General features: G+C 42.6%; 1 protein-coding gene across 1 annotated transcript in view; it reads left to right on the forward strand.

Moving 5' to 3' along the window:
- The window catches only part of TUBGCP3 (tubulin gamma complex associated protein 3), a 92,864-nt gene that overhangs the window by 62,994 nt on the left and 3,667 nt on the right, over window positions 1-26,203 (forward strand). The window contains exons 16-21 of the mRNA XM_023217681.2: window positions 767-835; window positions 3,551-3,686; window positions 12,465-12,553; window positions 13,025-13,156; window positions 17,914-18,054; window positions 25,911-26,027. Coding sequence (XP_023073449.1) covers window positions 767-835; window positions 3,551-3,686; window positions 12,465-12,553; window positions 13,025-13,156; window positions 17,914-18,054; window positions 25,911-26,027 — 684 coding nt within the window. The remainder of the gene's footprint in view (window positions 1-766; window positions 836-3,550; window positions 3,687-12,464; window positions 12,554-13,024; window positions 13,157-17,913; window positions 18,055-25,910; window positions 26,028-26,203) is intronic.

Genomic DNA, 26,203 nt, shown 5'->3' on the forward strand with positions numbered 1-26,203 from the left:
TTTTCCATGTTATTTCAGGCACAGCTAGCCGTTATCTTTCTGGAAACTGGGCAGCCTGAGTAGGAACTCCACTCTGTCACTTGTTACTCCCTGGTCAGCACATCCCCTCCCTCTACGCCATCTGGGTCTCCGTTTGCCCATCTTGCAGCAGGGAGCCTTGCAGGGCTGCTGGGCTTAAGTTGGAGAAAACGCATGACACCCTTGCCCTGTGCTGGGTAGCACATCACAGATGCTTAGAAAATGGAGCTTTCTTCTCATAGTAAATCCAGCAGGAGCACAAGACATGGTGTATGATGATATTGATCAGGAAATTGATGTTTTTAGTTTCTGTTTGGTAGGCCATGACTTTCCTTTAAGGGTATGGGTATTAACATAAACCCACTCTTTACTTAGTTGTGATGAAAGATCATTAGCAGAATGGTTGGTTTTCTTAAAATATTGCAAGAGTCATCTTGGAATAACTAAGGATTTGGAACATATTTAGAGGCAGTGGGTTTTTGTTGTAAGCAAATGGTGATGAATTTTAAACACATTCACAGTATTCATTCAGAAATACACCATTCCTTGCCAGATGTTTGCAGAGCACCTACTGTGTGCCCATTATTGCCTAACTGGTGAGGTTGTAGAAGTTAACCAGAAGATGCACTCAGAACTGCTGAGCAGTTTTTAACAACGGGGCATTATTTTACTGCTTATTCTTTGCGTCAACAAGTTCTTCAGCAATAAGCTTAAGGTCTTGCAATTATGTGTTTGTTTCTGTTGTTAGGTCTCTCCAGGTGACACTGGATGGGATGTCTTCAGCCTTGATTATCATGTCGACGGACCAATTGCAACTGTAAGATTATCCTGCCTCATTTTATAGTATTTACAGCTGTGAAGATTGTTAAACATTTTGTTTGAAATTAACTTTCTTCTCTGGGGACTTCTAATTCAAGTGATCACTCAACATCTAAGATTTACTCATTGAATAAATACTTAAGCCAAAATTGTGTGTGTTTTAAGTGATTATTAATGAGTACTGAAATGCTCTATCATTTTAAAAATTCTTAAAAATATCATTGTTCTATCATAGCTTTCAGCAACTCCTTAATAAACGGACTGTTCATTTTGTTCCATTATTAGACTGTGGCAACTAGTTTAGGATAATTTGAAAGGAACTGTAAAGTATATTTTAGGGGGAATCATGTTTTTACTACTTAGCTAAAATTTGGTATTTAGTATTCATTTAAACCAATGAAGAAACAGCTGTACTTTGTTCATAGTGCCTTTACCTACATAACAGTTACCACATTATAAAAGGCTGACCAGGAAAGCTGTCTTTTTACATGCCTGCAGTTAAAGTGCCTCTTTTTCGTGCTCATTTTGAAAGTGTTCAGACTTGAATAAATTTCCTTGACCAAGATACCCCTCTAAACTTACTTAAGTCATTTTTGTATCTGAAATACTGAAGGAAGGACATTGCATTTCTTTGAGGTACTGGGAAAAGTATTTTGTTGAGAAGGAATATAGTTGGGCTCTAAAATTTTTTCTTTTTTTTTTTTTGAGACAGAGTCTTGCTGTGTTGCCCAGGCTGGAGGCTGAAGTGCAGCGGCACGATCACAACTCACTGCAACCTCTGCCTCCCAGGTTCAAGCGATTCTCCTGCCTCAGGCTCCCCAGTAGCTGGGATGACAGGCATGAGCCACCGTGCCTGGCTAATTTTTTTGTATTTTTAGTAGAGACGGCGTTTCACCATGTTGGCCAGACTGGTCTGGAAGTCCTGACCTCAAGTGATCCACCCGCCTCGGCCTCCCAAAGTGCTGACATTACAGGCGTGAGCCACCGCACCCAGCCAGCCTCTAAAATTTTTTCTTAGTGGTTCTGGTAGAGCCTGCTTTGTGCTGTTTTCCCGCCTCTCAGGGTGCACATCACACTGCTGAAATAATTGCGTCAGGGCACACTCACCTCTTTCCTCTTGGGGGTAAGAAACCTGCCACTGGTAAGTGTGTCTCTCCTGTCTACAGTGAGATGGGAACTGCTGGTGCAATTTCCCTTTACGCATAAATTCCTGGTGTGTAACCTTTATTGATCAAAGCTACTGTATTTTAAGTGTATAGCTTCTCTTAAATTTAATTTCTCATCATAGTCAAATTAGCTTTTTCTCTTTTGACTTATGTCCTAAGCACTTTAAAATAGTTACAATGCAAAAAGCAGTGTGATATTTTAACAAATTATTTATTTAATTTATTTTTGCCATGGAGTCTCATTCTGGCACCAAGGCTGGAATGCAATGGCACGATCTTGGCTCACTTCAACCTCCGCCTCTCGGATTCAAGCGATTCCCCTGCCTCACCCTCCCAAGTAGCTGGGATTATAGGCACGAGCCACCATGCCTGGCTAATTGTTGTATTTTTAGTAGAGATGGGGTTTCACCATGTTGGCCAGGCTGGTCTCAAACTCCTGACCTCAGGTGATCCACCTGCCTCCCTCCCAAAGTGCTGGGATTACAGGCGTAAGCCACTGTGCCCGACCTTAACAAATTATTTACATTAGCAACTTTCATATCTCCTGCCTTGTTAATTTGCATGCGTTACGTATTATTTTCATAGCGTAAAAGATACCATAGTACGGATAACTGCATCGGTGATTTCGGAAAGTCTGAGTGCCTTGACAAATAGGTAAACTGAACATTGCCTAGACAAGAGATAATTAATTATTTCATAGTACTACAGATCTTATTAAGAGTGTCAAAGATGTCATGCCATGTACATAAACAATTGCTCATGCAGTATTGTTAAATGTTCAGGTTTGTAAAGCCCTACTTTAGTAGAAGGACTCAAGGAAAAAAGTTGATAACATAGATTTATTTTAAAAAGGCAAATCTATCACCTGAGGCCAGGAGTTTGAGACCAGCCTGGCTAACATGGCAAAAACACATCTCTCCTGAAAAATACAAAAATTGGCTGGGCATGGTGGCACACACCTGTCATCCTGGCTACTCGGGAGGCTGAGGCATGAGAATCCCTTGAACCCAGGAGGCGGAGGTTGCAATGAGCCGAGCTCTCACCACTGCGCTCCAGCCTGGGTGACAGAGTGAGACTCTTATCTCAAAAAAACCCCACAAAGACCCAAAATAAAAGTAAATCGGTGAAAATAACCTGAAGGATTCTTTTCAGACTGGAGATTCTTCTAGGCCTACCTTCCATGAGATTCACCACCCCCAGGAGCTGCTGGCACAGAAGAAAGTGCACCCCTGCCTCACGGATCCCTCAGGCGGGCTGGGGGCAGTTGTATGAAGAGTCCACATTTTAGATTAGGCTTAGACTAGAGTCTAAAATGGCTTGAAAATCCTGATCAACTGTCGGCAAGTTGTGTAACATTAGGCCTCTGTTTCCCTGCTTTCTGTTCCTGTGAGTTTGCTTAGCACGCTGCCTAGCATGGAAGTCATCAGTGTGGTTGTTATATTAGGATAGTTTGCTAAAATGTACCTTTTGAAAAAAAAGGTGGAGACCTGTACTGAGAGGATTCTTACGTGGAAATACTATAAACTCATCTTCTGCTGTTGTCCCAGGTGTTTACTCGAGAATGTATGAGCCACTACCTAAGAGTATTTAACTTCCTCTGGAGGGCCAAGCGGATGGAATACATTCTCACCGACATACGGAAGGGACACATGTGCAATGCAAAGCTCCTGAGAAACATGCCAGGTGAGCCCTCTGTGCGATCACAGGTCTGCACACGCTCCCAGCAGCGTCCAGCCCCAATCAACATTGAATGGCTTAAATTACAAGTAATTTTGAAGTCTTTATATAAAATTGATTTGGTCAGAACCCTTGAGAAAGTATTTCAGTAGGTACGTCTCTAAAGAAGAACTAAATGGTACATGCCTTTAATCCTTTGGTGGGAAAGTAATTATTAGGAATAAAAAGAGAGCAGTTGTTTGGAGAAAGCAGTTCATGATCTCTGCTTCTTTACCAGCTCAGAGGCTGGTCCCTGAGCAGCTACCAGAGATCCAGAATAGTGACCCCCGCCGAAGGCTGTGGGGCAGGGAGTTGCCTGTCTGAGCCAACACTGACACGTAGAATTGTCAGTTTTTACTAGGTGTTGATACTTGACTGTAGTGGGGAATGAATGGTAGGAATCCTCCGAATTAGCTGAGAGGGAAGCAAAGGGGAGATTTTCTTTTAAAGGCAGTGATGACTGCGGGCTGGGTGCCCTTCTTGTGAATGTGCTGCCACGGGCGGGCGGGGAGGCGGGAGAAGGGCCGTGCTGAGAGGACTGCATGCACGCCTGGGGCTCTGCGGGTCTCCTTTCTCCACGGTTTCACACCGTCCTTCTCGCCACGGTTGCGGGATCCCTTGCTCAGAGTTGTTTTAACTGAATATGTAATTACTTGCCTACACTTTTCCTTCCCTCTGTCTTCTTATGAATACCACTGAGTAGATCAGTTCCTGGCTGCCCCCTTCACGAGGCAGCGTCTTATAGTGAATTTAGGCCAAACTGATGCTGTCATTGTCACATGTCAAAATAAGCCTCTGTGAAGGCTGAGCTCCATACCAACTTGAAATATGGGCTGGTCGTGCTACAGTTTTCTGATCTAATTATCAGTTTAGCAACATCTGTATCAATTTGCTCTTCTCTTATTGTATTGAATATCAATAATGAGTTTTGTTTTCTAGTTGGAGATAACTAATACATTTTTTGATCAGTTTTCTATGTATGGGAAAATGTATATTTTATTATTTATAAAATTTATTTATATCGCTAGGATCCTGCTTCACAGAGTTTAACTCCAGCTTCTTTTGCTGAGCCTTCCCCCTCGCTATTGAAACTTTTTCTGAACCATTTGTAATAGCACGATATTACCTCATGTACATATCATTTCATCATTTCTCTTTGGACTTGTTTTTTCCTCCAATTTTTTGCTAATATAAATAATGCCATGCATGTTTTTGTAAATGCATCTTGATATGCCTTTCTGAATATTTCTTGAGAATAGATAGAAGTGGAACTGCTTGCTTAACAGTTTGAATTTTAGTTTGACTTTTTACTTACTAAGTATTCATATTTTAACTGTATTGATATTATCAGATCACTTTTTGGGATATGTGCACCAATTTAGTTTACATCTCAGTAAGCCCAGATCGTATTGTGGAAAGTTGTCTGTATCACTGTTTTTGCTAACACTGGCTATTAATTCAAATAAATTGTCAGTTCATAGGTGAAAATGGAAGTTCATTTCAACTTTTATGCTTTTTAAATGTTATGGTTTTAAAATGATTGATGAGGGTAAGCACTTTTATTTTTAAGATGGGCTCCCCATTTTTGCCCAGGCTAGCCTCAAATTCCTGCGCTCAAGTGATCCTCCCACCTTGGCCTTCCAGAGTGCTGGGATTACAGGCATGAGCCACCAGGCCTGGCCTCTTTTTTGTTTTGCTGTATTATGTAGTATTCCCTTTATGTACAGGGGATATATTCTAAGACCCCCCCCCCCCCCCCGCCACCCCATGGATGCCTGAAACCTCAGGTAGTATCAAACCTTACATATACTGCCTTTCCCCATATGTACTTACCTATGATAAAGTTTAACTTATATGTTAGGCACATTAAGTGATTAACAGCAGTAACTAATGACAAAATAGAATTATTTTAACATCATACTATAACAAACATTATGTGGGTGTTATGTCTCTCTCACTGTACTATACTCACCTTTTTTTCTCGTGATCTGTTGACCTGATAACTGAGACAGCTACTGAGTGACTAAGGGGGCGGTAGTGTATACGCCGTGAATTTGCTGGACAAAGGGTTGATTAACTTCCTGGCTAGGATGGAGCAGGATGGTGTGAGATTTCATTACTACTGAGAACAGTGCTCAATTGAAAACTTATGAATTGTTTATTTCTGGGATTTTCCATGTACTATATTTGGACTGCTGTTGACAGCAGGTGACGAACAGCATAAAGAGAAACTGGGGGGGGCACTACCATATTCCCTTTTTCAGGACTTGTTTTACCTGTGTTTCTGTTGGGGTGTCTGTGTTCTTACCTTTAATAAAGAAGTATTTTAAAGTAGTTCATGGCCAAGCAACTTCATGAGCAGAAATCAGCTAGCTGATCTTGCTAATCCAGCCCGTTAGAAATGTCCTGCTAATTATAAATCTGAAGCAGTTTACACATGGACCCTGTAGAGAGCTCCCATCAACAGCTGCCACGGGGCCTCTTATGAGTGTGGTGTGCAAAGGACAGCTTAGTCTTACTTAAAGTGTCAACAGTTATCACCCTAGTGTTTTAACAATATTCATCTAAGTAATAACTTGCTCCATCGTGTGTAGTAAGTGGTTACATGTGAAAGTGCTTTGCTGGGGGCAAGAGTTTTCGATCATGGTCTAGCAGGAAGATCACACCTATTCCTCATGTAAGATTGTCTGGTCTTCCTGCCTTTACCAATCCTGGATGGTAGCAGTTTTTTATGTATTTGCCAGTCAGCTGGACAAAACACAGCGGCTAATACTAAAATGGTTTGTTAGATTCAGTTAATCTAAAAAATATTTCTACTACTGGAAACTAACAATATTCACATTGTTCCTTACAGGTGGTTAGAGACTTTGAAAACAATCCTAGTTCTTAACAAATGTCGTTTGGATCCTTAGTCTTGAGAAAAACAAATCAGATGGGTACTTTGATAAGGTCACTTTTAAATACAGTAGCATCACTGTAAATATGGGTTGAGGAGGTGATTTTGAAATTGTGAACTAATTGTTTTAAGGTATTTTCTAAAAAAAAAAAACAAATATAATGTTCAGCACTACTCAGTGCTATCTCTAGGGGCATCTCCGGATGTGAGGGGGTTCTGGTGGAAGGTGCCTGCCTGAACAAGTCCTTAAGAGCCAGTCTTTGAGTCAAACTTGGAGTTCTTTCGACAGCCTGTAGGGGTCAGTGGAGAACTACAGAAGGGCCTGTTGCTTAGCTGCTGCCCGAGCGGGAGGGGACGGCGGCCACCCAATTTGTGTGTCGGCCGTCCAGTGTGGCGTCGGCCCTGCAGGAGGCGTGCCTCCTGCATTCACTGGACCTTATTGCCAATGTTGCTTTGCTTTTGGGATTCTTATAATTATATAGTTACTTGTGGGTCAGCCATAAAAACACATTTAAAACACATTCCTCAAATATATATTCAGAGTGCTGGGTAAAGAGATCCTAGGCATGTTGGCAGGTGTAAATGGAATTTTTTAGGAACTAAAGGATTAGTTTTGCCTTGTGAATTGAGTTCATAGTCATTACAGCCTTAGAGCAAGTAGAAGTTCAGAAATACTATTTTCTATAGTGTTTAATCTCTCATTTGGGAAAGAAAAATAATTGTGGTATTGTAGCGATTTCACACTTCTGTCATGTGGATGATTTCACCAGGTTTCTTTTCAGTAGCAGCATCGTCACAGCAGCAACCAGATGTCTCTCACTGTCACGGGGCATTGTCTTAAGAGAAGACCATTGGAGGTGCTGTCCTCTATACTCGTAGACACAGTAAAAGGTGATTTTTCTAGAAGGAGAACCATATTCACTGGTAGTACTTTAAGACTGCAGAAGGAAAGAACACCTATATTCACATTGTTGCTAAATTGACCTTGCTTATAGAAACCTTTTGAAAGGTATGAGTTTGAGTACTCAAGATCTGGAGGAATGCAGACTGCCTGCTCTGACGTTGAGTGTCCAAATCGCGCATTTTTTCAGGAAATCATCACTGAGGGCCCACTTAGTGCTCTCTGTTGCTGGTTCCCAGTGACGGTGTGACAAACCAGCTCCCTGTGGCTAAGCAGCTCGTGGCCTGTTAGGGCAGAGCAGACATTTACAGAGGAACTTACGGTCAATCAATACGGGAAAATCCAAGTGGCATGGGAATGTTTAAGTGAGGCATCTGACAGACGTGGGGTGGTTCCAGAAGGCTCCAGAGGTGATAGTGTCCAGCCTGGCCCCTGACAGGTGAGGATGAGCTGTTCGGGTCAGTGGGGAGGAGAGCAGCATGTTTGGCAAAGCTGGGGAGGGGGACTGTGCTGCCAACATGGGGCTGGGGAGCCCAACCGGGAGCACGTCCTGAAGGTCTGGATTCGGGTCATTGAGAATAATGAACCTGGGGTGCGACCGTGGTGGTTAGCAGGGCAGCCAGTTGTAATAATCCATGTGCAGTGACGTTGGCCTTTATGGTTACAGCAGCCGCGGGGCTGGAGGGAAGGGAATGGATTTCAGGGTGACTTGGCCTGTGGCACCAGCAGGACCAGGTGATGCGTGTACGGAGGCCAGGAGGTGGTTGGAGTCTCAGTGGCACCTGAGTCTCTGACTTGAGGACCTGGTGGGTGGTGGCATCTTTTCTCACCCAGGGAGCATGGGAGGAAGAGCTTTTGGGGGGATAATGATTCCATTCAAATACGCTAATTTGAGGTATTTTTTAGGATACCTTGTGAGGCCACTAATTAGACTGATCTTAAGATCTAGAGGTAAATGTTTTAGATGTTATCAGCCTGGATATACTTGGAAGTTGTGGAGTGGAATGCGGAAGGGACATCAGTGAGTGGGAACTGCAGTCTCACAGGGTGGCATGGCTAGGAGGAAGACGGGGTTGGGGTGGGGGCTGTAGACCTGTCTGTCGTGGTGCACGATACCTTTTCAACTAACAGCCCCCTTCTTAGCTGCCATATAGCATCTGAAAATTTAAAGATATACTATGGAAGAGTTGGGCAAAATCAAAGTCAAAACTTCTAATGAAGTTAGACACTTTGTTTGTTGGGAGGCTGTTTAAAATGCCTACATGGAGAAGAAAGTGGAGGCTGAAAATCACAGAGGAGGAACAGACGGATTCAGAGGTAGGGGTATGGCTTAGCCTTTAAGGGCATGCTAGGAGGGAGAGGCGGGCTTGGAGTGACTGGGAGGCACGAGGAATGCAGGCAGAGCTGAGGCCAAGACAGCGAAGCAGTGTGAACCTGGTGGAGCCAGGGCTGCGGGGTGGTGGGGCTGGGAGTGAGGGAGAGAAGGGGAAGGCCCCGGGCAGCACTGGGATGGGCTGGAGTGGAATGTCAGGAGTTTAGGTGGCACTGAGCATTGCATGACAGTGTTGTTTGGTAGATGTGTTTGTTCTGTTTTGTGGCCATTCAGTAGCATTTTTATTTCCCAGTGTGACATTAAAGAATCTAGAGCATTAATCAGAGAAATTGTACACTCAAGAAAATCAGAGATTTTGAAATAGAATTAGTGATTTAATCACTAATCACTGTGTATCTACTTTCAGATTGATTTGAAGCCAGGGAAAAAAATTCCTGGTTTCTTAATAGAGCAACAGTGAAATGTAGAAGATGTTAGCAAAAGCATATTCATGCCATGAAAAACCAGCATGTTACTCAGATGCTGCTGGCTTGACTGACCCTGAAAAGAACTCTGGAGGAAGCCTCAGAAATGCAGGCGGAGCAGAGCAGCACAGCCCTGAGCGTTCATGCGACTGAGCTGCTTCTGTCACTTGCGGAGCACCCAGCAGGGGCTAGAAAATGGAGAATAGCCACGAAAAATTTTTATGCTTCTGTAACAAATCTAGAGTCCCTCAGAGAAAGTGCTGATAGTAGCCGGCTTCGCATTTTTAGGTGAAGGTAAACCTTGAGGTGAAGTTTCACCTTTCATTTTTCGATGAAATCTACAGTTTTGTCAGTCGGCTTAAACCTCCTCTGAAAGAGGTCAGGATGGATAAGTATAACCTGGGTAGTTGCTTGAAAAGGTAGAAAATAAAACAGATTGTATTCACTGTGCACAGGTGCACAGCTCAATTTTAGGGTCACACTGAGCATGTACCTGGGAAGAGTTGATGGAGACGTCGATGTCAGGGTGAGACCTATGAGTCGTGGCTTGTGACTGGTAGAATTCGTAACTTTGTTTCCCAATGAAAAGATCCACCAGAGTTCTGTGATAATATTAACATAAAAATACAAAAACCTTCCACAAGTGGTTTCTAAACTATTTCATATAACTTTGCTGCACTGGAGAGAATCAAATCACATCCGAGAAATATCTTGAGGACAAATCTATGTACGCTCTGTGCACCTGTAGAATGTTTTAAATACTCACCGTTCTCCAGGGAAGACTGGCTGTAGATTTTCCATTATATCCAGTGACTTCAGTGGCGGAAGACACAGTCCTCTCATTTGAGCTCTGCATTAAAACCTAAAATTCAGTGCAAGTGGTATTTTCCTTAGAATCTTACTGAAACCATAACATGGCTGAACATCACTTAAAACAACACGTTATTATGCCCCTTTACATTGAAAAGTAATTGTAGTTAGAGGGGTTTTGAGTATTATTCGATTAGAAATCTTGGACTCTATTTATAGTTTCAGTAGGGAAAAGTACACTCATAATTCTAGGATTTCAGATGAACCTCAAAGCTGAACCCTTTCTTCGGATACACATTGACCATATCTGTGGGTTGTAGATTCCTAATGGCAAGAAGGATACTTGGGGTATGTGGAGCGCACACTGTGCTGCAGGAACCCCGTGAGTACAGGTGCCCGGCAGATGTCCCGGGTCTGCCAGAGCCCCGTGAGTACAGATGCTGGGCACATGTCACAGGTTTGCAGGAAACCTCATGAGTACAGATGCTGGGCAGATGTCAGAGGTCTGAGGGCAGCTGGGTCTCTCCTGAGGGTGTTAGAGCTGAAAGTGCATCTCATGGCTGTGGACATTATAGTTCACTATGTTTAACTGTCTGCGGGGCCATGTAAGGAGCGCTGAGGATTCTTTGCAGAGTTGTAAATTCATAAGTAAATCTTGGAGATGCCTCTGATACGTCAGTCAGAGCCATTGGCAGGGGAGGCGCTTGAGCCCTTGAGTGGGTGTGCCCTTGTGAGGCACTGCGTGGCACGTGGATGTGCACGAGGGCCCTTCGGAGCTCCTGGTTGGTTAGGTTGCCACCTCCTGCCTGTTCATTGCCTGAGGGACAGTGTGTCATCCCTCTTTTTAAAAAATGAATTTGCTCCTTCTGAAAGGTGCATAGTCTAAGTCTGCCATCAATGATCCCTAACTAAAAATTCTTCTGCCTCTTTGAAAGCAAGTTCTTTTTTTGTGTTTTGAAATTTTTTTTTTAAACATCTTTCTTACTGGCTGCCATATATTTCATTTAGATAAGTGCTGGTATGTAATGTATATTGATGTCTGCTTTACACCCCTCTGGCTAGCCTCTGTGTTCGAGAATTCTAGCCCCTTCCCGAGGCCCAGGCACCAGGGAGGTGAGGAGTGTCCTCCTCTGCAGTGCGCCCTCCTCCTTTCCCTGGTGCACGGCACGTCCCTGGAGACTGGGCGCGAGGGTTGGGTGGTGATGCTGCCTGTTAGTGGAATCTGTGCTTTCGGACAGTGTTCATGCAGTTCACATACATATTTCATGCTTGTATAAGTTGATCATCTGTTTAAGGATTTACATTTTTATAAGGCTTAGAATTCTGTCTCCTCCACTCCCACTTTTCTCTGCTGACCGGGCTGTCAAATGTTAAACCAAGACAGCAAAACTGCAAGGTGTCAGTTAATCTTCAACTTACAGAAAGAGTGTTTTTAAAAAGTTTGCATTGCCATTGTTATTTTTACACACCTCTATAAAGAAGCTTAAGTCCCACTACTTCTTTACTCTCTTGAGAAGAGGCAAGACTGACGTCTCACATAACTGCATGAGTAGCAAGTCTCGATCTCATTATCGAGGTAACTCATTGAGGGCATTTGAAGCAGTAACAAAACATGTCCAAGCTGACCTGTGCTACAAAGCCTTTTTGTAATCACCTCACCGATGGGCCTAGCTCTGATTTGTAATCACCTCACTGATGGGCCTAGCTCTGATTTGAGCCATCACATACATTAGTGTAACAATATGCTGCCATAGTCTTTGAACAAAAAATTAAAAGTGCGAGCAGAGAGCTGTGCTCTGTGGTGACCTTCCAGCCTGGTGATGGTTTGTGATCTCCTAAAGGATAAAAGGAGAGTCTGAGCTCGTCCCTGACTTCCCTCGAGGCTCCTCTTTCTCACAGGTGGTGAGGCCATAGTCGGTTCGTTAAAGAAATATCACCTTTATCTCCAAAGAGCAAGGGAATAGTAAATGTTTCACGCACAGCAGGCAGGCTAATTGTAAAGCCATGAAGCAGAGCTTCTGTTTATTCAGTGCACTGCATTATTATAAAGTAAATGTTTTGTATTTAATTTTTAAATACAATTATATTTTGTTTCATGTATTCCTTATTAGGCTCCTATTAGGTAAAGTATTATAGTACTACTTGGTTAGATAGCTCAATTCTCGTTTAGCTTGAACTGTTCAGAAATTGGTTATGGAGAGGTTGTTTCCTGTTAAGGGGTCAAGAATTTAAATGACTGATTTTTTTGTTTTCAGATAGCTTGCAGGTGGGTAAGGGAGAACAGCACGTTGTTGGTAAGCGTACCTGCAGTGCACCTCTGACGTCAGCTCTTCCCTTGCAGAGTTCTCTGGGGTGCTGCACCAGTGTCATGTTTTGGCCTCTGAGATGGTCCATTTCATTCATCAGATGCAGTATTACATCACATTTGAGGTACACATCGGTCATTGTGTTCATTTTAGTTTCAATAAGTCATGTCTTGGCTTTTACATGGTATATATATGTGGGTGTATATGTGTGTGTGTGTGTGTGTGTGTATGTGTGTATATATATATATATTTTTTTTTTTTCTTTTTTTTTTTGAGATGGAATCTTGCTGTTGCCTAGGCTGGAGTGCAATGGCATGATATCAGCTCACTGCAACCTCCCCCTTCTGGGTTCAAGCGATTCTCCAGCGTCAGACTCCTGAGTAGCTGGGATTACAGGCACCCACCATCACTCCCAGCTGATTTTTGTATTTTTAGTAGAGACGGGGTTTCACCACGTTGGCCAGGCTGGTTTCGAACTCCTGATCTCAGGTGATCCGCCCGCCTCGGCCTCCCATAGGTGGGATATATTTTATGAGTGATGCTTCACTAGGAAGAACATGAGCTTATCTAGCATCTTTAAATTGTTGTTTCCCAGGTGCTTGAATGTTCTTGGGATGAGCTTTGGAACAAAGTCCAGCAGGCCCAGGATTTGGATCACATCATTGCTGCACACGAGGTGTTCTTAGACACCATCATCTCCCGCTGCCTGCTGGATGGTGACTCCAGGGTAAGACTCCGACCTGCTTAGAAATAAGAAACCAAAAGAATAATCTTCTTTTCTTGGATTCTTGTCAAGCGAGGGAATCTTAGAAATCCCCTGATGCAGCCACTTTGGTAATAATTCAGATAATTTTATTACAAGTTTAATGTTGAAGGTACAGTTTCTGAACAGAATTGGAACAGTAGTGCTGAAACAAGAATATACTGTAAACTAGATATAAAAATGGTAGAAAATAATAATGCCTTTTCATTTTCTAGATATAATGATATCCTATTGTGGTATTCAAAAGAGAAAATCCTGAGTTTTGAGGTTAATATCTGAACAAAATAAGCAACACAATATAAGAACAAAACAGGCCAGGCATGGTGGCTCACGCTTGTCATCCCAGCACTTTGGGAGGCTGAGGCGGGTGGACCACCTGAGGTCAGAAGTTCGAGACCAGCCTGGCCAAGATGGTGAAACCCTGTCTCTATTAAAAATACAGAAACACTAGCCGGGAGTGGTGGTGTGTGCCTGTAATCCCAGCTACTTGGGAGGCTAAGACAGGAGTATCACTTGAACCTGGGAGGCAGAGGTTGCAGTGAGCTGAGATCACGCCATTGCACTGCATCCTGGGCAATAGAGTGAGACTCTGTCTCAAAAAAAAAAAAGAAACAAAACATATGGTAACATGTATGACATTTTTTGCAAACATTCTTTTATTTTAGGGTCCATGTTCTGAAAGTTGCACGTTCCATGTGGCAAATCTTCCTGGAGTTCTGCTTTTATCCTGAGGTCTGGGGCAAGAAGGAACCACATTGCTTTCACTTGAAGCAAATATATTGTGAAGTAGGGGGCAAATATCAAATGCATTTTTGACATGAACTCTTGTGACTTCACAGACATTTCCGGCTGGCAGAGGCTGCCTCCAGCTGGGCCTGCACTCTCGGGGCCTGTCAGTGGAAAACACACCACTTCAGGGCCTTTACTTCATCTAAATTTTAGTATATGTAGGTTAACCAGCCATGAATTTCGTTATTAAAGAACTATCATGTCAGAAAATGGTTGAGATCAAAGCTGCTTCTATATGGAATGTTTTACATGTTTTTATAAATATGTGGAAATTATGTCAGAAAAATAATTTAAAATACTTTGAGGATAATTAATAATTAAAGAAATATACATCTTGAAGTTTGAGGCCCTTGAAACCTCTATTACTAACCCTGGTCTTGTTACTGGACTAAAACCACAGAAGGTTTCATGGTGACTGCCAGCCGTTGCCTCTCTGTATTCAGTAGATGCCAACGAGCATCGTCCGCACACGTTTAGGACCTGTGTTCCTAGACTCATGTGCCATTGGCCAGCGTGGCCTGTCTCACGGTGCAGTTGCACGGCAAGACAGACACGGGCTCTGTAGCCAGGTAGACCGAGGGCTGAGTTTCACTTCATAGCTTTTGACTCCAGTGTTCTGTTTTAAAGGGCGTGATCCTAGTCTCTTCAGTAGTTTGTAAGAATTATATAATTCAGGTATAGTGTTGACCATAGTGACTGGCAGGTGGGTGTTAGTTGCTATTTTGTGCCTGGGTGTCTGTTTTACAGAGGTGTTTACAGTCACTAGATTTCATGCATTTCAGAACATGTTTGAACTACTGAGGACTATACCCATACTGGTATCAGTCCAACTGTGGCAAATGAGTACCACTCCACACAGCTGACAGATAATGTAGGAGATTTAGCCCACTTACAGGTATGAACATTCTGTATAAGATACATTGTCATGGCTTTTGCCCCTAGACAGTTTCCACTGATAAGAACCCTATCTGGGGGAGAAAAATCTTCCCATTTGTAGCACAGTGCTCTTGTGAAAGTGGGAAGTGGGGTGTTCGTGTGTGCGTTGGTCCCACCTGACGTCGTTGAAGGAGTCATGCCAGAGGCTTCATGATCGTTTCTGAACTTGCCTTTGCTGATGGCTTTACTCTTAATTTGATGATTTGTTTAAAATGAGTTTTTTTTTTTTTTTTTAATAAAAAGAAACCCAGTATGTAAAGCAGATTAAAACAATCCATTATTGACATAAGCAATTTTAAGTATAACATTTTTATTATGTCACTCACTAAGAAAACCAGGACGGTTCTGATACATATAATTTTGAAGCTGGAGTCTGTGCCTGTTTTTGTGGTTTTTGTTTGTGCATTGTTGAGAGAAATTGTGAATTGGAGTGAATTGGTACCACTGAGGTTGCCAAAGAACGGCCTTCTGCAGGTGCCGTGTGCGGACAGATTGCCAGCAAAGCCTTGCCTGGCAGCCTGAGCTTGAAGTCGATGTCAGTGGGTCACCTTGTAGATAGATTAACTCTTCCAGAGATAATAAATTATTCTTTATTAGACTACATAAAGAAACAAATTAGAGAAATCTTTACGAAAAACAACAGATTAAACCGTCCCTTTTGTGTTGCTTATGTAAGATCCTGTCAACAGGACAGAACAGCTTCTAAGATGAGAACTTGTAAGATGGAAGATGTGTTTACCGCATTAGTCATGTGGTGGTTTTATGTTAGGAACAGCATCCCTTGATCACATCCTTCTGTCATTTGCCAAATCAGTCCACGTTGTTTTTGTTGCCATGTACTTTGGAGACCTGATTTTGCATAAGGGCATTGTAGTGAGTGAAAGAGAGCATGGGTTGTTCACTGCCCAATACCGAGTTCTCCTGCTTCCGTTTGTTCCAAAACCAGTCAGCAAATACTCATTTCAGCTTTGTCTCGCTTGAGATCAGACATTAGTTCAGCTCTGAATGGTGCTGCTGTGACTTAGCAAATGAATTTTGAACCAAAGCATCGCCAGCCTTTCATAACGGAAAATATTTTTGCAGAATAGTATTAGTCCATTAGACAATGGGTGGTGAGAAGTGGCTTTGCAAATGTCTTCATTAACTGTAAAGTTGTGTTAAAAATAGAGTTAACTCAACTTCTTAGTTTCTCCCCAGATCGACTGTATTGTGTCTTCCCAACCACAGGCTTGGAACCTTTCCTGTTATCTCGGTTTCTTTTATGCTTCTCAAGTACAGTTGTGTCATTTTTCTCCTATAAACTTCTTGCAAATCTTTTGTTACATTATTGCTACATTTGAGAAATTTGGCTGGTCTGAAATGGTATTGATTTTATTACTTTGATCTCTAATTTTTCTAGTCTAATATTTTCTTGGCACATATTTTTTATAAATAAAACCAGTTTTGTTTCTTTCATTCCACACAGTCTGCCTTTGCTTCTTTTTCACACTTCAGGGTGTTAGCTAGGCTGACTCTAAGCACAAAGGGAATCCCAGTCTTATTCCTGATGTTAAAGTGATGCTTTGTTGCTTCACCATTGGCTGTTTTGTTTGCAAAGACATTTGATAGGACCTTTGTCAAACTAAGAGGGTTCTGCCCTACTCCTAGTTTGCTTAGATGCTTTATTTAAATTATGAGTGGGTGTTGAATTTTATCACAGTTTTCTTCTGCACTATTGAAATTAATCCCCGCTCTGCCCTCAGACTGTTGGTGTGTTTTTTCAAACCTAAGATGGCAGAGGGTAGAGTTAACCTTTCTCTTCAGTCATAGCACACTGCCATCAGTGGTCCACGAAAAGCCTCATATTTTGTTAGGGTTAATTTTATCCTCTACCCTGCCAGTACTCCAGTTCCACCCTCCTCTACCCCCTTCCCTGCTGTTTGCGGCAGTTTTAATGTGTTTGCTCTATGGCCTTGGGTATATAGATGGTATTTTCTGTGGATACATTTTTAACTTATGTAAATGATTTTGTGCTGTAGATTTCATGATGTGCTTCCATGCCACACTACGAGAAAGATTAATGAAGTGCAGTAGTTGTTTACTGAAGGTTACTGTGCCGTATTTATAAGCAATGAACGGGAGATCCCTGCTGTGACATTGATATTTGTTTAAAACATTAGGAGTTTTTTCCTCATATTAAGATATCCTTTTATTCCTGGTATAAAATATGATACACTTTTTAAAAACCTTGCTGAATTTGCTTTTTATATTTTACTAAGTACTTCCTTTCTCATGTTTTTGATTACCTGCTTTTGCTATATCTAAAGAAAAATGGAGATGCTTTCCTATTCTTTTTTTTTTGAGATGGAGTCTTGCTCGTCACCCAGGCTGGAGTGCAGTGGCGTGATCTCGGCTCACTGCAAGCTCCGCCTCCTGGGTTCATGCCATTCTCCTGCCTCAGCCTTCAGAGTAGCTGGGACTACAGGTGCCCACCACCACGCCCAGCTAATTTTTTGTATTTTTGGTAGAGACAGGGTTTCACTGTGTTAGCCAGGATGGTCTCGATCTCCTGACCTCATGATCCACCTGCCTCAGCCTCCCAAAGTGCTGGGATTACAGGCGTGAGCCACTGTGCCCGGCTCCTATTCGTTTTTAAGTCTTGGAATAGTTTTACTCATTACTACCTGCTATCTAGCTTTGAAATTTGGGCAGAACTTCATTTTTGTAAACTTATGAGGATTGGAGATGATTTGCAGAGAGCTCCTGGCCCACCCTGGGACTCGGGCAGTCACAGTTGCTCTTGTTACGGGTGCAGGTGGTGCATGTTTTGCTGGTGCCCAGCGCAGCACTGCTCAGCAGGAGGGTTCAGGATATGTGTGGTGAGGGAATGAATGAACAGCTAATGAACACTTTGGGAATTTTAGTTGATATCTTTTATATCTTTTCACTAAATATCAATGTTTTAAGAAACTTAGCTTGTTGAGGCTCTATTCATGAAACATTGTCATCTCTTTCAGGCACTCTTAAATCAACTTAGAGCTGTGTTTGATCAAATTATTGAACTTCAGAATGCTCAAGATGCAATATACAGAGCTGCTCTGGAAGAATTGCAGAGACGATTACAGTTTGAAGAGAAAAAGAAACAGCGTGAAATCGAGGTATGGTCTTTGCACTTGTGAATTTATCTATTTGAATAATGAACTCCTTGCCACACAAGATAATCACAAATGCCAACAAATAACTTACTTGTCAAAATTGTCAGACAGGTTGAGATGTGCCTATACTGCGTTTGAAGTCCTGAGAAATCACTGACAGTTGTAAAGAGAGGGGGGCCACCCTCACTGTCATCATCATCCTGTTTCACAAAATAAATAAAAACAGCAACATTCATGAGAATCACAAGTCTCCTGCCTGTTTTCGTTACTAAGTGCCACAATGCCGACGTCACCTGTCAGAGTCTCCACAGCTGCCTCCACTGTGCATCACTCTGGTGTTTGAAGCTTGTGGATCATGCACCATGCTGCATTTTGTAAACGTGTGCCTCTACAGATGCTCCTGAACTTACAGCAGGCTTATGTCCCAATAAGCACCTTCTACATTGAAAGTGCATTTAATACAGATGGAGCATCCCTAATCTGAAATATGAAAAGCTCCTAAACCTGAAACTTTTTCATCTGACATGACGTCACAAGTGGGAAATTACACACCTGACTCCTTTGCTTTCTGATGGCTTATTGTACACAAACTTTGTTTCCTGCAGAAAATTATAAAAAAATATATAAGTTTACCTTCAGGCTACTATGTATTTAAGGTGTGTATGAAGCACGAATGAATTTCATGTGTAGACTTGGGTCCCCTCTCCAAGACATCTCATTGTGTATGTGCAAATACTGCAAAATCTGAAATTCAAAATACTTCTGGTCCCAGGCATTTCAGATAGAGGATACTCAACCTGTACCCTGATAAACCCATTGTTAAAGTTAAAAAAAAACTTAAGTCACACAATCTTAAGTTGGAGACTGTGTATGCATGTTTATATACCTGTAATGTAAGTATATGTGTATATATAATATGTATAGGTATATATGTATGTGTGTGTGTGTGTGCATTGCATGTATGTGTGTACATGTGTATGTACATGAACCAAATTTCTATACTTAAACAGTTATTTTCAGATTTATTAAGCAAGTTTGGCTGTTTATGGGATTTCTTTTATTTTCTATGATCTGTATAATCTTTTACTTTTTCAAGATACAGTCATGTGCCACATAACGTTTTGGTAAATGACACACTGCATATATGACAGTGGTCCCATAAAATTATAATGCCATATTTTCACTGTACCTTTTCTACGTTTAGATATGTTAGCTACACAAATACTTACCGTTGTGTTACAGTTGCCTACGGCGTTTAGTACAGTCACACGCTGCCCAGGTTTGCAGCCTGGGAGCATAGGCTGTGCCATATAGCCAGGGTGTCGGCGGCTGCACCGCTGAGGTTTGTGTAAGACACTCAGTGATGTTCACACAGGGACAAAACCACCCAGCGATGCATTTCTCAGCATGTGTCTGTCTTTAATGTCATGACAGTACTAACTCATGGGATTGTCAAAGACATTATTCAGTCAGTACAGTTCGGTTAGTTTTACTTTTGAGTATTATTTTCCTTAAAGCCTGTGTGAGAGGACAACGTGTAGCTTAGAGAGTCCTCCACAGGGAGCACAAGTTATTTCTTTGGTGTATTTTGGAATCATTTGTATCGCTCAGGGCTCTCATTATTCAGAGCGGATTTCGGTAATTCTGAAGTGTTGTCGAGTTGGCACGCAGAAGCTCCTGGACCTCGTCCAGGCAACCCTGTGGATAACTTAAAGTCAGACGTACTGACGATTCTGCCTAACTCTGTAACTTCCTGACTTTGTGCCTTTGGGTGGCTCACCTCTCTGAGATGTCGTTTCCTTATCTGTAAAATGGGTGATAAGGAATATGACCTCACAGGGTCACTTACCTGTGTGTGATGATATATGATGCTTATTTAGTAGGCGTTCAATGCGTGCTGGCCACTGCCATTTGTAAAACTGCCCGTGTGCCCCAGAGAAGCTTCCATTCTAGAGAATGACTAAACTGTCTAAAAATCGACCAAAATCAATTCTTTGGATTTTAACCCTGTGCTAATAGCACGTCCGCCGGCCATGTGGGAGTGGAAGGTTCTCTTGGGCACTTAGCTGTCACAGTGAGCGGGACGGATGAACAGGCCACGTCCATGCTGATTCAGGATATTCCATTCAGACTTCCTTAAGGATACAGGAAGAGACACAAAAGCTAAAATCGTATCTGAGAAGTTAGTTAAGTTCAAAAGGCAAGATAATATTCAAAGCCATCATTTCGACCTGAGGTCCCCTGAAAGTTCTGAAGAGATCATGCAAGTCGCCTCCTGGAAAGGGGACAGAGCCCCGGGTGTGTGCTGGGACCGAAGTGGTGCCCACCGGCTGCACCCCCTGGTGCTGCCATGTCCTCCTTATGCTGCTGTTGGGTGGGGGACTCCAAGGGGTCCTTCTCCTCCTCCTCATGGCTCTTCTGTTTCTTTCCACTTTTCTTCTCACACACTATAAATATCAATTTATAGTGATTTTACAATACAAATGTAGGATTAAAGGACTTTTACTTTCATTTTTTATCAAGGTATCTTCAATGTTGAAAACCTTGGTTTCTAAGATGATGATACTTAATTATTTGCCGTCTTACGATAATGCATCCGTGCACGCACCCATACGTGTGACTGTCTCAGAATGAGAATCCCGATGGTGCCACTGATACGGGAACCGTATAGTTTTGAAAATAGTTTTACTTTTTTTTGCAGCTTTTTTTTTTTGAGGGAAAAAATATTTCTTCTATTATTCTAATAATTTTAAAAAATTTTTTGCCGAGATTTTTTCCACTAAATAGAAGCGTTCAAATTCCACCTGGTAATGTCCTCGAAATTATTTTGCTCCCATAAAGGTCTTCCACCAACTCACTGCATGGCTGGGTTAAGTGGTTTCATTTTGGCTTTTAAGTTTTAGGGATTGCTTTTACTTATCAAACAGAATTGAATATAGTTATCTAAGATAGTAACCTGATGCCACAACAGAGCATCTGGGGAGTTTGGTTTTGTTGCTGTCTGTGTCCTAGTATTGTAAACAAGGATTGCGAAATCCACAGTATTATCACACTGGTAGATCAAAACGATAATGTGTTACAAGTTTCAGCTTATTCCAAGCATAGAACCCTCCCTGTTATCATTCTAATAAAATTATTGTAATTCATGTTTATAAACTAAACGGGAAAAATTATATGATCATCTCAACAGATGGAGAAAATCATTTAATACCAAGTAAAACCCAATAAAAAGGTTTGAATGAATAATCTTATAATAAAACATCATACTTGGGGTGAAATATTGGAAGCACATCCCTGGATGAGACACACACGCTCCTGCACTGATGCTCCCAGCCAGGGCTGCGAGCTGAGAGGCAGTACAGAGAGAAGGAAAGAAAGCTGGCATTTTGTTGTTGTTGTTACAAAAGTCTGTGGTTGTATAGAATGAAACTAGACCCCTGTGTCTTGCCATGTACAACAATCAAATCGAAAAGGATTAAAGACTTAAATCTAAGACCTCACATTATAGAACTACTAAAGGCAAACATTGGGGGAAACTAGGACATTGGTCTGGGCAAAGATGTCTTGAGTAATACTCTACGAGCAATGGCAAAAATGGACAAATGGAGTCACAACAAGTTAACAAGCTTCTGCACCCAAAGGAAGCAATCAACAAAGTGAAGAGGCAGCCCAGAGAACGGGAGAAAATACCTGCAAACTACCCATTGGCGAGGGATTGATAACCAGAATATATAAGGAACTCAAACAGCTTAACTGGAAAAAATCTAGTAATTCAGTTAAAAAATGGGCAAAGGATCTGAATGGACATTTCTCGAAAGAAGGCATGCAAATGGCAAACAGGCATCTGAAAAGGTGCTCAACATCATGGATTATCGGAGACATGCAGATCAAAACTACAGTGTGCTGTCCTCTCACCCCAGTTAAAATGGCTTTTATCCAAAAGTCAGGCAAGAACAAAGGCTGACGAGGATGTGAAGAAAAGGGAACCCTCGCACACTGCTGAGGCAGCGTGAATTAGTCCAGCCCCCGTGGACGTAAGTTTATAGTCGAGTACGTGTATGTCCTTAAGTTATAGAATAAGATCACCGTAGTTACAAGAGTGGTGTGGGCTCGAGGAAAGACAAGTAAGTGGAACAGGGTAAGGTCCGGAAGCCCACAGGTAGGCTTGACTCTGTGGCACATGGCGCGGAGAGCCGTGGGGCCTGGGCCTAATTAGGCAGCATTGGCTAATTTTAAACAGCTCAAAATATACTGTTTTACTCTACTAAGTTTAGATGTTTAATGTTAAAATTTTAAATGCATACACCAACAAATGTTGGTCAGGATGTGAGACAACTCTTCTGCTTCTGGTTCTGGATAAACTGGAATAACCACTTTGCAATACTGGTAGGCAGTGACCAGTGCTGAACTCAGGACTACTCTGACCCAGCATTCTCTCTCCTAGGTGTAGTGTCCAACAGAAGTGCGTCTCAGGCACACCAGGCCCCATTCCCATAGCTACAGCGTCTCAGGCACACCAGGCCCCGTTCCCGTAGCCAGGGTGTCTCAGGCACACTAGACCCCATTCCCATAGCCAGGGTGTCTCAGGCACACTTGACCCCGTTCCCATAGCTAAGGCATCTCAGGCACACCAGGCCCCTGTTCCCATAGCTAGAGCGTCTCAGGCACAACAGGCCCCATTCCCATAGCTAGAGTGTCTCAGGCACACCAGGCCCCGTTCCCATAGTCCGGGGCGTCTCAGGCACACCAGGCCCCGTTCCCATAGCCAGGGGCGTCTCAGGCACACCAGGCCCCGTTCCCATAGCTAGAGTGTCTCAGGCACACCAGGCCCCGTTCCCATAGTCCGGGGCGTCTCAGGCACACCAGGCCCCATTCCCATAGCTAGAGCGTCTCAGGCACACCAGGCCCCGCTCCCATAGTCAGGGGCGTCTCAGGCACACCAAGGCCCCATTCCCATAGCTAGAGCATCTCAGGCACACCAGGCCCTGTTCCCATAGCCAGGGCTTCTCCGGGAGGAGAGGTGGTGATTGGAAGGGGCCACAGGAACATCTGAGTGCTGAGTTGCCCTTGCTCTGCATCTGCATAGGCGTTACCTGGGCATATTCATCTTGTGATAACTTATTAAGCTGTTCACGTATGAGTGTTTACACTTTTTTATTTGTGTTATACTACAGTAAAATAGTATATTTCAAAAATTTGTTTAAAGAAATAAAAGAGAAGTTGGTGTGGAAAAGATGGGAAGTAGTATAAATACTGTTATTTCTTTATCTTTTGTAACCAAGCATCAAAAGATACTGTTTAAAGCTCATAAATGAAGTAAACCAGGTATACATATGTTAAAAAGATGTTAGAGATATGAATAGAATGTTTTCTAAAATCAGATGGCAAAAGGAAGGAGGACAATAATTATTATTGCCCAGATTAGAACATTGATACCATCCGAAGAAAAAGATGGTATGTTTTATGAAGTATAGGTAAAAAGGTAACCACTGGGACACAGTGTCACTGCCTGGCTATTAGAAGAAATACAGGTGATATGGTAGAAGATTACCACCCTCAAACTGGAAAGCATAGTATAAATATGAAGACAGAAGTAAGAGCAGATGTATGTCATGTCAGTCAGGGGACTTGGGTTCAACCCATACAATGAAAGAAAAAGCTGCTCAGTAGAGATGGTGTTTGCTTGATGCCCCGGGTGGGGGTGCTGGATGGCTTGTAGCTGAGGGCTGAAGGTCATTATCTGGGCAGACCTACAAATTGGGAAGTTCTGGCCGGGCGCGGTGACTCACGCCTGTAATCCCAGCTCTTAGAGAGGCAGAGGTGGGAGGATAGGTTGACCCCAGGAGTTGGAGACCTGCCTGGGCAATATAGCAAGACCCTGTTTTCCACAAAAAGGCGGGAGAGGGGAAGAAGACAAATTGGGAAGTTCTGGTGTAGAACAGAGTGATAGATAGTTTGTAAAGAAAACAGTGGACATGAGCAAGGCATATAAAGCAAATTAAATTCTTCAAAGGAAAGCAGGTTGTGGTTCAGAGCACAAAACAGTAAACATGGCAGGAAGGGCGCGTTGGAGTGATGGGAGGAGCAGAGCACAGTGAGGACCACGCAGAGCAGGCTTCCTGCAAGGCCCAGGTCGCGCCGTATCAGTACTCACTTAGAAAACCACCAGCAAACAAGGAGAAATGGGTTGAAACACATGGATATTAGACGAATAATCAGTTTCTTACAGACTATGAAAATAAAATGCACATAAATAAGAAAGTATGAAAATTCATAACTGCCTATATTAATAAATTGGAGAGAATGAAAGTAAATAAACATCCCACTCAAAAAGTTGGAAAAGCAGGAATGAAACCTAAAGAAAAAGCCAAAGGACATAATTAGTAAAGATGAAAGTGAAAATTAGTGAATCAGAAAACAATAAAGTCCAAGAGCTGGGCCTTTTTGGGGGCCAAGGAGTGGAGGGAAATTAAGCCATGAAGGAATCTGAGAGGTAGTGGGAGGAGAAGGCACAAACTTACAAAACAAGTGAAAAGAACACACTCTCTTGCTCAGCTCTGAGGAAAAAATCTACTTGAAGGAAATGATTTTCCATAGGTTTCCGAAATTGGCCCCATGAGAGAAGGGAAATTGTAAGCAGAAAAAATACTAAAGAAGAAACAAAGCCATTGAAGGGCTCCCACCAAAAAGCATCAGGTCAGCCGTGCTGAGAAAGCCTCCCAAACGCACCAGTGGTCAGCTTTGTGCTCTGTGAATTGTTTCAAGTCAGAAGAGGAGAGTTTCTAACTTGTGTAGGAAGCATCACGAGTCTGATGCCCCGTCTGAGAAAAAACAAATCTGGGTTATAAATATTGATGGACAAATTTCCCATAAAATATAATAGAAAAATGGCTAGCAGAATTTAAAAGCATAATTTACGAAGACTAGGATTTTTTTCAGGAATGCGTAGGTTTGGGAAATCCAGTAGTATAATTCACCATATTTGACAAGCGAATTAAATCATGGCTGGGAGTGGTGGCTCCTGCCTGTAATCCCTGCACTTTGGGAGGCCGAGGCGGGCAGATCACCCGAGATCAGGAGTTCCAGACAAGCCTGGTCAACATGGTAAAACCCTGTCTCTACTGAAAATACAAAATTAGCCCGGCATGGTGGTTCATGCCTATAATCCCAGCTACTCGGGAGGCTGAGGCAGAAGAATCACTTGAACCCAGGAGGCTGAGGTTGCAGTGAGCCGAGGTCGCGCCATTGCATTCTAGCCTGGGAGAGCGAAACTCCACCTCAAAAAAAGAAAAAAAAAATTCCTATATATGCTATCTGAGAAGACATTTAGTCAAATTCATCATCGATTGAAAATGATCTTAAAAATAGAAATAAATGGGTATATCTCCAGTACGGAAAAATACATCATGGTTAGGGAACTAGAAGAATTCTCATTAAAGTCAAGATACTAGTTTAAAGGGTGCAGACACTTTGAGCCATCTGGTTCCACTTTCACACGTACTGTCTTTGTTGTATAAAAGCGTGTACAGCAGGAGGGAAGGATAGAAGGCTGTTTATCACACTAAATGAGATGAATTATGTACATTGTTACATGTTATACAATGTGATATTAAAAACAACAGAGGCAGTTCTCTGCGCTCCAATGTGTTCATATGAAATATTTTCAAGATACATTGTTAACTGGAAAAAGTAAGCTGGAGAGCAGTCTGGCATCAGAAAATTACTGTGAAAGTGTTGAACGGTACAGAGAGGCATAAAAAGCAGACACCTCCTGCTCCTCACCTACCTGTTTTCAGCCCTACTCTGTAACCTGTTTTCCATCGTGATTTTAGTTACATTGGGTACTTTCGATTCTCCAGGGCCAGTGGGGAGTGACGGCAGCAGAGGAAGAGGAGGAAAATAAGAGGATTGGAGAATTCAAAGAATCTATACCGAAAATGTGCTCACAGTTGCGAATATTGACCCACTTCTACCAGGTGTGTATGAGGAGTGGCTCTTCACACCCCTCTGCCCGTGTTCTGTTCCTGACACTTGCTTTCACAGTGACGAGCGCTGAGTCAGCCCTGTCAGTCTGGCACTTACTTGTGTAGGTTTGAGTAGCACCCATGGTGGACCCTGTGACCCTCTGGGGGACTCAGGTATACCTGGGCTC

Source organism: Piliocolobus tephrosceles, chromosome X (genome assembly GCF_002776525.5).
Source record: "Piliocolobus tephrosceles isolate RC106 chromosome X, ASM277652v3, whole genome shotgun sequence".
In the NCBI taxonomy this organism is placed as follows: domain Eukaryota; kingdom Metazoa; phylum Chordata; class Mammalia; order Primates; family Cercopithecidae; genus Piliocolobus; species Piliocolobus tephrosceles.